This window comes from Cervus elaphus, chromosome 2 (genome assembly GCF_910594005.1).
Source record: "Cervus elaphus chromosome 2, mCerEla1.1, whole genome shotgun sequence".
In the NCBI taxonomy this organism is placed as follows: Eukaryota; Metazoa; Chordata; class Mammalia; order Artiodactyla; family Cervidae; genus Cervus; species Cervus elaphus.
Window position 1 is genome coordinate 18,197,461 of NC_057816.1, and position 11,409 is coordinate 18,208,869.

The window sequence follows — 11,409 nt, forward strand, 5'->3', positions numbered from 1 at the left end:
GTGAGAACCATGTTTGTCCTCTGCTACCACAGACCCACTGGAGGGGGAGGGAGAGGCGGGGGCTGTGTTGAATGCCACCTGGACATGTCCCTTCCTGTCCCTCCCTGGCCTGGGGGCTGAAAACTGCCCACTGCGGGGTGGGTGTCACTTCAGAACACTCTTCAGGTAGAACCAGCACTGCTTGTTTCACAGAGTGTTCTTGGTGTTGAGACTGAGCTGCACAGGTAGACCGGGTATGTGTTTTCAAGCCTAGTGGTCTTTTAAGCAAATCAGATCTGTCATGGTCCACCCCATCTCTTGAAAACCCATCTTAAATGAGAACAGCTCTGCAAAGATAGGCTGGCTGCCTCACCAGGTGGCCACACAGGCCTGCCTTATTTTCCTGACTGTAGGGACAGGTAGGCCTCTGCCCTGTCCAGCACCTCTGCACAGCTTGGGAAATTTCCAGCTGCTGCCCACATGGCCTCAGCTTGTGAGTTATGAATTCAGTAATGTTTGATTCCGTAGAGGGAAGCATAAAAAAACACTCACAGTACTATCATCTTTCAACAGGTTCAAGGAGCAGTTCCGGCTCCAGAGAGGCCATCCGAACTCAGGGGCCTGGGTGACCCTGCACCTGTCCTGGTTGGGGATGGCGGGGCCGCTGCACAGTGCCCAGCCTCCGCTCCAGCTCCCCAGCCCGTCCTTCCTGAAAAGGTGCGGGAAGGCGCCAGGGCGCCTGCGCTGCACCTGCGCGCCGAGTCTGTGCCCACGCATGCCTCCTGTGGCTTCCCCACCCCGGCGCCCCCCGCCAGGACCATGGAGAGCAGACTGGCTGCGGCCCTCCACTCGGGCGGCGCGGACGGGGCGGGCAGCGCCGGGTACCACTCCTTCGTTGCCGCTGCCTCTGCGGAAGAGGCCTTGCCTTTGCCCCTCCCCGTCCCACAAGCCAAGCACGCCTCTCTGAAGACTGCTTACTCCACGTTCGCCAGGCCCGACCTCACCACGGAGCCCTTCGGTCCGGAAAACTGTCTGCATTTCAGTATGACCCCAAACTGCCAGTTCCGCCCCCAGAGCGTGCCACCTCATCACGGTAAAGCGGAGCCGCACCCGGTGTACGCGTCCAGGTCGGAGCCACCAGCCTCCATGGGTCCCCGGTACAACACGTACGTGGCCCCCGGGAGAAGCGTGTCTGGACACCACCCGAAGCCGTGCAGCCGGGCCGAGTACGTGTCCTCGCTGAGCTCATCTGTCAGGGGTGGCTGCTACCCCGAAGACATGCCGCCGTACCCCACCATCCGCCGGGTGCAGTCTCTGCACGCGCCTCCGTCCTCCATGATCCGCTCTGTCCCCATCTCCAGGACTGAGGTGCCCCCAGATGAGGAGCCCGCCTACTGCCCACGACCCCTGTACCAGTATAAGCCATATCAGTCGTCCCAGGCCCGCTCGGACTACCACGTCACTCAGCTGCAGCCTTACTTCGAGAACGGCCGGGTGCACTACCGGTATAGCCCCTACGCCAGCTCGGCCGGTTCCTACTACAGCCCCGACGGCGCCCTGTGCGACGTGGATGCCTACGGCACGGTGCAGCTGCGGCCCCTGCACCGCCTGCCCGGCCGCGACCTGGCCTTCCTCGCCCCGCGGCTGCAGGGCAAGAGTGTGTACGCGTTAGCCGGGGGGGCGGCCGTGCGCCCCCGGCCCAGCGTGGCCAGCTACTTCCCGGCTAATGACCACAGCGTGGTCCATATGCCCCCGGTGGCCGACGCGAAGCACGCGTACGCCTCGTGGGACCTGGAGGACCTGGAGAAGTACCGCCTGCAGTCCATCCGCAGGGAGAGCCGCGCGCGGCAGAAGGCCAAGGGGCCCGTGGTGTCCCAGTACGACAACATGAGCCCGGCCGGCGCGCCGGACGACCTGGGCGGCATCTATGTCATCCACCTGCGCAGCAAGTCGGATCCTGGGAAAACTGGACTCCTCTCGGTGGCCGAGGGCAAGGAGGGGCGGCACCCGGCCAAGGCCCTGAGCCCCGAGGGGGAGGACCGCTTCTACCGGAAGCACGCGGAGCCGGAGCTGGAGCGAGCGCCCCACCACCAGGGCGGGTACGGCAACGGGCAGCCGGAGAAGCCGTGCCTCCCCCAGAAGCAGAGCAGCGTCAGGAACCGAAAGCTGCACGACGCGGGCTGCAGCCTCCCCGAGCACAGGCCGCATCAGGAAGCAAGCCATAGGCAGCTGTGCGACCCGAAGAACGGACCCCCTTTCCCCCAGGGAGCCGGCCCGCTAGACTACGGGCCCAAAGGGCTTCCAGACCCTGCCGAGCCGGTCAGCTACCTTAACTCTGGAGGGAAGTACGTGCCGTCAGGGCCGGAGTCTTTAAGACCGAGCCACAAAGAGGTGCGGCTCCCCAAGGAGCTGGAGCGGCCCCGGGCCCGGCAGACCCCAGCCGCAGAGAAGCACCCCAGAGACTGCTACCAGGAGGAGGAGCACCTGCCGCAGTCCGCGCTCCCGCCGCCTAAGCCAGAGAGGAGTCACAGCCTCAAACTGCACCACCCCCAGAGCGCGGACAGGGACGCCGGCGTGCGGTACCACCACCACACCCACGGCAGGCGCGCGGGCCGGGGGGCTGCCGGGCCCCAGTGCGATAACCTGGAGGGCTACCACTCCCCGCCCCAGCACCAGCGGGCGGGCTTCGGAGCAGCAGCAATGGGCCCGTACATGCCCCCCGGCTTCCCCCACCCCCAGAGCAGGACATACGCCACGGCTCTGGGGCAGGGCGCCTTCCTGCCCACAGAGCTGGCCTTGCAGCCTCCTGAAACGCAGGTCCATGCAGAATGAGCCCCGGGAGCAATAGAGTTGACGCAGCCTCTGCTGGACAGTGGACTGTTCTATTTTTTTTTTTTCAGTAACCAAAAAAAAAAAAAGCTACAAACCGCCCCCCTCCACAACATTAAAAAAATAAGAAGAAAACAAATCACCATCTTTTTTCCCTCTCCCCAGTTTCATCACCACCTCTTCCATCTACAGACTGTGTCATTTTTGTCATTTAAAGATCTGAACGATTGTGAAGCACTGTGTTGAAAACCTAGTAAAGAAATTTGTTACAGACCGTACTTGCCACATAGGGCTGGTTTGTAAGAGCCTGAGGACTGCCTTTAATGGAATTCTAGTTTGACCTCATCCCTTCTAGCATTTGCTGCGTCCTTCAGAGCAGCTGACACCCACTTCCTGAAGGTCTTGTGTGCCCTGTCCTGTCCTGTTCCCACTGCTTTCCCAGTAGCCACGGCCTTGCCCAGAGGGTCACCTATTTTCCTTGTCAACTCATACCCCCTGTCTTAGAAGGGGCTGTGTGTTAAATTAGAGTGGAGAGAAACTTATCCCTGAGCCTTCACATAAGACTATTATTGGACATTTAACAAATTATAGCCAAAAAAAAAAAAAAAAAGGAATTAGGACTTTAAGCATTTAATAGTCATTACAAAATATCAGACCCATTTGATTCAGGCTGAACCATGCCCTTCTCCTGGTTGCTCCACACACTTCAGTGAACAGGCTCATCCCACTAAAGAAACTTCTCAGGTGGAAGTCGGTGACCTTCGTTAGCACCAGAAAATGACATCAGTGGTTCTAAGCTGCTGCCTGTCTTCAGTTTTTTTTTTTTTCCTCCATAGTATTTGATAAATTGTGATCCTAGTGAAGTATTTCACACCATTTGTTTTCCTAAAGCAGTTTCTTTTTTTCCCCCTCATTTAAAAAACAATGGAAAACCAGCATGGTTTGCCTGGATAAACACACATACTGTCACATGATTGTAAATTCACATGTTAATTTGTTCCTAAACCAGGTGTCCTGGGAATTCTTACAGTAGCTACAGGTTATTATTACCTGTTAGTAAACTGAGCATTCCTGCAATAACAGGTAGCACAGCCCATTTGACTGCTGGAATTCTGGGCAGTGACCCTTTAGGTCCCGAGGAATTACCGTGTTGTGTCTTCCCTCTGTCCCTGGGCAATTGCAGTCTTAACTGTAATTGCCATCCACACCAGCATTTCAGGTTTAGTCCTCGCAACGCTGCAGACATGTCAAACATGTTCCATACCCAGGACTTTCTTTTGAAAGTTTGCATTCCATTTTCTCAACCCACCCCACCACGAACGCCAGACCAGAAGGCAGTCCTGTATTTATAAAACGAGTTGAGATAATCATGTCATTCCATAGCTCTTAATAATACTTGATTTTTATACATTCACATGTTTTAAATGCTCAAGTTTGTAGAAGACATTAGGAGAATTCCATTCCATTTACTGGATGGTTGCTGCTCTGGCTTTTTAAAACTTGGAACTAACGTTTATTTAGAGCAAAGAAAAATCTTTTAAGAGGCTAAATTGATGCTGCTATTATTGCTGTGAAATTGTATAAAGATTAGGATTCATGCCAGTTTTTTTAAATCTACAAAACCATGTGATTGCATTTTAAGGGTTTATATTTAGAAAAAGAAAATAAAGTTTTAAGAGCAACACATCTACTTATTAATATATGTGGAAATACTCTGTTAGGTGTTCTTTTGTTCCCCCAGAATTGATCAGAGAGATTCAATAAAGATCATGGAGGAAATCCTGAAATTATAGAAAAGGTCTGTGAAATTCAGGCCTCAGTACAGACCCTCCTGGTCTGTAGTCCCAGTGCTAGGGAACCTGATAGGATACTTCCGTTTAGCACACACATCAGGAGCTCCGTGCAGGAATTTCCTCTTTGGTGAACATGCAGCACTAATTTTTTTTTCCAACCATTACCATCTTTTTGTCAGTAGGCGACTGATGGCCGCTTTGAGGGAAGACAAGCCGTCTGAGCTCTCACAGGCAGCCCGGAGATTAGAGAAAGGAGCTGGTGTGGCCCCGAGACACAGATGGCTTTAGGAGCTGAGAGCCTAGAAAAATGTGGCTGAAGTCTGTCCAGTGTTCATATCTGTGGATTGGTCACACACACTGTTTATTCCTGAAACTAAAGTCTATTTTATAAAAACTAAGGTTAATTCTTTAAAGCAGTTACTTTGTTAATGTCCTATGGGTTTGGAAATATCAGGTACATATTTTGAATACAGAAAAATGGCTCAAATTCCTGGTAAAAGTGTGAAACACAATTTAGCGTTGTTTCACCGAGTCTAGATCCAGCCTTAACGTTGGGTGCAGTTACTGAAGGACTTCGCCTGCATCCTTCCCTTTCTAGTTATCGCAGGTAGGTGGCAGGTCACTGTGAGCCAGCTTACCTCAGCACAGTTCACCTTGTTGGTGTATGACGTCGCAGATTGAGTAACCAGGTGTCAGCACTTTGACACGTTGACGTGGAGCCTACGATCAAGGAAACGGAGCTGCCTTACTCGTGAAACCCAGAATTTTAATTCTGTTGGTGTTTTCACAGCCATGTCTCCAGATTTTATCCTTTTGTTTGGCAAAATTCTGATGCCACAGCTTGGTTTGATTGAAATAAATATTCCCTGGATGTCTCATCAGGGACCTTGCTGACAGCCCCAGAGATGCCACCTCCTTCCAGTAGGTTTCATCTGAGCCTTATCGACAGCTCACTGTCTTCAGTTTCCTTCTAAAAACATGAAAGTCCCTGGGACGGTCCCAAAGACAGGGCCTGCACATTTTTATAATGGCAAAGCATCTTTTTAAAAAGGTCAGGTTGAAATATCTAGGAATAATCCTGTAAAGAAGAGGGACCATTAAAATGAGCAGAGACAGACTAGGTCATTAGCACACCTGAAGCAGCAATAGATGTATACAGTGTAAATTTGAAATCCGCCCTTTAGTTTAAAAAAAGGAGCCTGCGAAGTCCATTTATCTGTTCCCAGCCCCGTCAGTCACCCATCCAATATGTTGGCAGAGTATCGTCTGAGCAGTGTGTGTAAGGAGTAATAATGAAAGCAAAAGTATGTCAGAAAGTTACTTCCAAATGGTTAGAGGCATGTGACTTTTAGTACTGTGTGTTAACGGAATGTCAGGAATGGTACATTTTAACTGTGTGCAAGATAATGTCAGTGTGCACAGAGGGTCTTTTTTTCCTTTTTTGATTAGTGCTGTTAGTGTTCAAAGAATAAAAATGGTTGTTTTACAGTTTAGATTCCAAGATAGCAAAATCTGATTTTTCAACCATGACCTGCATGAGAGAAGCATCCTAGGAAGTCTTAGCTCATACTTCTGAGTTCTTAACTTTAATTTATATAGTGTTTTTTTTTATGTTTTAATATTTTTGTGAACTGGTGTAAATTGTTAATGCATATAAGCTTGTGTATTTTTGTAAATAGTTTGTGATTTATTTCTTGACCCATATGTAAATATTTAGAGTCTCATTTCTTCAAAGCTTATTTGAAGCTGAGTTGTGGGTTTGGGGTTTTGTTCGTTTGTTCCTTTGTTCGTTTTGGTTGGGGTGGGGGGCGGGGAGAGAAGGGATTTTGTATTCTGATAATCCAGATGGAGATATCTTGTGGTTTAAAGCAAATGTCCCACTGAAAGCAATTCAAATATCAAGAAAATTATTTCAGGTTAAAACACACTTCCTGTGTACGTGTTTGCTTTCTAAACCTAATGTGAGTTATAACAAAGTAGATGGGTAATCGGGGGTAATCGGGGCTATTCTGGCCAAAAGATGAGTGTTTGCATGACATAAGTTGTTATACCAAAAAGATACTTTATTTGAGGGAAGGGGTTTAATATCTCCTGTTTTCATCTTTCACAGTAGGCTGCCTGGCTGAATTTTTTCCCAGGTCAGAGCAGACCTTGGCCTGCTCTGCAGGGTCTGTGCAGACCTGCTGCTGGTCGGCTGCCTGCAGTCATCTGTGCACTGGGCCGCCTCCTGGCTCCCAAGCTTACAGGAGAGTGAGCTAGCTTCTTAGGGTTCTCCAGATCGGGGTTCTGTATACAGCCACTTCTCAAGATTCCCACAAAGCATCTTAGACATCCCATACTTTGTGGAGTGAAATGACCAGAAACGAATCTCCTCCACTTGGTCACCTGTTCTCAGCTGGTGTGTGGATAAAGGTGAAGCATTCCAGTGGGTCAAATGCTGGCAGTCACCCAGCTGCCAGATGGGGGTCCAGACGCATTCCTGTGCCAAAGTTCTTCTCCAATGCTTCTATATCAACCAGAAATTTTTGAAGGAAAAAACAAACCCAGTATCAAGTTATTTAAATTCTAGTTTTCCTACTGGGAATGATAAATTACAAATCATTCTTCGTCCTAAAATATTAGGGCCTGTCACTTTTTTGCCAGTCGTATGGAAGGAAAGTCACCTGTTCAGTACAGGTGACCCTGGCGTGCCCACCGTGTTCTGTGTACTTGCTACCACACGCAGAGCGGAAGCAAGGTGTGACATCTGCTTCCAGTAAACACTCCCAGCCTGAACACACGCTCCCATGGAGACGGCTGCTCAGAGGGGATAACAGACATACGTGGCAGCTCCACTGGGTCTTCCACTGTCCTTAATTTCCTGAAGTTGTCATTTCCATACCAACTACTACCAAAATTCCTTCATGCTCGTGAAAATAGAGTCCCTTCCTCTTAAAATGTGTATTTACTTATCACTGAGGAATCAGTGGTAAATACATTGGTGGTGTTTGAAATTATCTTTTGTGGTTCTATGGGAAAAGGGCACACTATAGTAATATTGACTCCCTGTTACAATTAAAGCTTCGAGTACCTGCAACCACCTGAAAAAAGACATTTTAGTTGCCATGTTTCTCACATAATTGCATAATTGACAGTGTATGTCTTAAAAAGAAAATTGAGATTTAATTGTTATTTTAAGTATTTTAGTTACTTATAGTATTTCCAGAATATATTTCAAGCCACAAACTTCTTTTGCTGTTAGTATACCTAAGGACTCATCATTTACACCTGTGGATCACTGTCCCATAAGATAGTGATATGGTCAGGACACATGGAGATAAAAAGTGTTTGCTTCTACGAATACCAAATGCTCTATCATGCCAGTCTATACATAAAAGAGTCCTATCATGGTCTTGTGTTGTTTTTTTTTTAATTTCCTAAATCCTCCTTTCTGACGTCACTTCCTGCCACTGTCTACATGCTACCTGTCAGACTTCCTCTAAATAACCTTTCAAAATAAATAAGCTTGTCAAAATGGTGAGCAAAATTCTGAAAGATTGGGGCTTTGCATCATCTGTATTTCATTACTTGGAGCCTCTGATTCTTTTCTCCTAATAAGGTACTTGGGTAGGCAAGTTTCAGAAGGTGAGATTATTGTGTAAGATGCTTAGAAGGGAGAATAAAACAGACTCTTAAGAGTTCTCCCTACATTTGACCTTTTGTAAGAAAGCAATATGATTAGACACAATGGCATTTTCCATGCTAGCAGATGGAATGGGCCCCTGTCTGAGGGAAACCGGTTCTAGTTTCCAGAGCTTTGCCACTTTTTCTCATTCGCACCATGGTTCCCCATCTCTTTAGTGATTCCAGAAGTTAATCATTAATTTCTCTATCCCTGTGAATAAATATTAAGCCCAGATTCAATTATTTATAGCAGTGAAAGATAGAAAAATTAGGTCTAATTGACCTGACAAGCAATACAGAAAAAAAAATTCTCTAAAATTGGTAAGATGCTCATGATCATTTATAACATTGTCTCCTATTATACACCTACATAGTCAAGGTCTGTACCATTGCCTCCCATTATACACTTAACACAGGCAAGGTCTATACCATTGTCTCCTATCATAGAGTTACATAGTCAAGTCTCATTCGTGAAATATTCAAGCTATTAGGAAGTGTAGTTCATGTGTATTGCTATTCACACAGTCAACTCAAATACTGTATTAAGGGATAACAGAAATAACCCTTAGAACCAAGTGATCTGCCTGCCTTTCTCATCAAAATATTTACAAGAGCTACCAGCACATAATTCACATCCTTGACTCTTCAGTTTTGTGTGTTTTAGCACCTGTGGGCAATAGTATAGAAGTGTTTTAAATGCCCATGGTGACACTGTGCTTACTACACACTACCCAGCCGCTGCTGTAAGCCTTGTACGTCGTGAGCTCATCTGTTCCCCATTAGTTTACACATGAAGCCGAGGCGCACAGAGGTTAAACCCATCACCACTGTCGTATACAGCTAGTGAAGAGTGAGGGAGCTGAGTCAGACCCAGGTACTCCTGCCAAGCTTATGCTCTAATAAAAGCAGACTTTAGAGTTGAGTAATTGAATCCTAACTGCTACAAATTCTAAAACCCGTAACTACTAAGCCTTTCTAAAATTCATACTAAGCCATGGCTTTCTCATCTCTAAAATGGGAATAATAATAATAGTACCTACCACTTGGGGTGGCTGTGAGCACTAAAGTAAATAGTGTCCCTAAAGGGCAGAGCAGGAGAGCAAGTACCCAGTAAAAGTGGTCCAGGCTTTGTATTATGGGATGGTGCAAGATTGTGCAGAATTAAGGAAGAGAGGGTTCTGTTATACAATTATATCATTAAGAATCCAATCAGTTGGGTCAACCTTTCTGTAAAACTGGAGGGTTTTACATAGTTGACATGTATCTTGCAGGAAGAGAATCTTGACTGGTAGAGATAAATGCAAGACATAATTTGGTGGTTAAAAGGAAACTTCAGAGGGAGACTGGTAGTGCAGAAAGCCCTTGCTTTCTGTCCTGAGCCCAGGTTCCCTGCTCAAGCCGTACACTCAGCCGAGGATGCCCTTCTCACAGGAGGCCATTTCTCTTCACTGGGTTCTCACTCCATCAGAGAGCCTTCCTGGAGACCCAGTTCAAGACCACTTGATCCCCTCACCCTCTTAATTCTCTAAATAGCACTTATTCAGAAATGGTTTGTATTTTTTGCCTACTAATTGTCTGCATCCCTTCACTGATTTCTAAGCCCTACAATTCCTTGACACACAATATGTATGCAAATAGGCTTAATGAATGAATGAAAAATGTTAAAGAGACTACCATATGACCACAATTCAAAAAGACACATGTACCCCCAGTGTTCATTGCAGCACTATGTACAATAGCCAGGACATGGCAGCAACCTACATGTCCATCCACAGATGAATGGATAAAGAAGTTGTGGTACATATATATGGTGGAAACGTGAAAGTCTCTCAGTCATGTCTGACTCTTTGCGACAGCATGGACTATACAGTCCATGGAATTCTTCAGACCAGAATACTGGAGTGGATAGCCTTTCCCTTCTCCAGGGGATCATCCCAACCCAGGGATATTTTTTTTTCATTTATTTTTATTAGTTGGAGGCTTAATTATCAACCCAGGGATTGAATCCAGGTCTCCCGCATTGCAGGCGGATTCTTTACCAGCTGAGTCACAAGGGAAGCCTAAGAATACTGGAGTGGGTAGCCTATCCCTTTTCCAGCAGATCTGCCCAACCCAGGAATTGAACTGGGGTCTCCTGCATTGCAGGGGGATTCTTTACCAACTGAGCTATCAGGGGAGCCATGGTGCAATATTATTCAGCCTTTAAAAGGAATGAATTTGAGTCAGTTGAACTGATGTGGATGAAACTAGAGTCTGCTATACAGAGTGAAGTAAGTCAGAGAAAAATAAATATTGTATATGAACGCATTCTAGAAAAAGAATACTGATAAGCTTATTTACAGGACAGGAATAGAGACACAGACATAGAGAACAGACTTATGGACACAGCAGGGGAAGGAGAGGGTGGGATGACTTGAGAGAGTAGCATTGAAACATACACACTACTGTGTGTAAAATAGCTAATGAGAAACTGCTATATAACACAGGGAGCTAAGCTCAATGCTCTGTGATGACTTAGGGGGATGGGGTGGGGAGAGGGAGGGAGACTCAAGAGGGAGGGGACATATGTATATTCACGTATTGTACAGCAGAAACCTACACAACCTTCTAAAGAAATTATCCTACAATTAAAATAAAATTTAAAAAAAGAAAGAAAGAAAGGGGTCATAGAAACAATAACTCTAGAAAACTCCTGTTTTGCCCACGCACAGTCCTGAAGGGAAGAGCTGCCTTTGTAACCAGCAGGCATCTCTAGATGCTGAGACCTGATCTTCCTGCAGCCTGGAGAGCGGGATTTCAAAGAAGCCACCAGATGGCGCTGGTGACGCGTTGATTCCTAGAAAGTGTCCTGTGTGTGGACCAGGGCGGCTGGGACCTCTGGATGCTCCCTGGGCTGCTTTCTCGCTCTTCTCTTCTCACCCACTTCCACAAGGGCACTTCAAGGGCATGGACCCGGCCTCAGAGACTGGGGAGGTGATGTGAAGAGCCAGCCATGAGAACAGGAGGGTAAGACTGGAGCTGTGACACGCAGCACCTGGATGAAAATGCCCTCTGTCCCAGGAACGCTAAGGAGAGGTTGCTTTCATTAGGAGACTTGATAATTTCTAAGGATGATTTTGTGGTTTTCAGATTCCTCAGATATTGC

General features: G+C 47.3%; 1 protein-coding gene across 6 annotated transcripts in view; it reads left to right on the forward strand.

Moving 5' to 3' along the window:
* Positions 1-6,528, forward strand: part of ARHGAP32 (Rho GTPase activating protein 32) — a 191,650-nt gene extending 185,122 nt beyond the window's left edge. For all 6 annotated transcript variants that reach the window (XM_043873299.1, XM_043873280.1, XM_043873289.1 and 3 more), the window contains one exon: positions 553-6,528. In XM_043873299.1, coding sequence (XP_043729234.1) covers positions 553-2,811 — 2,259 coding nt within the window. In that variant the 3' untranslated portion in view covers positions 2,812-6,528. The remainder of the gene's footprint in view (positions 1-552) is intronic.
* The last annotated feature ends 4,881 nt before the right edge of the window (positions 6,529-11,409 follow it).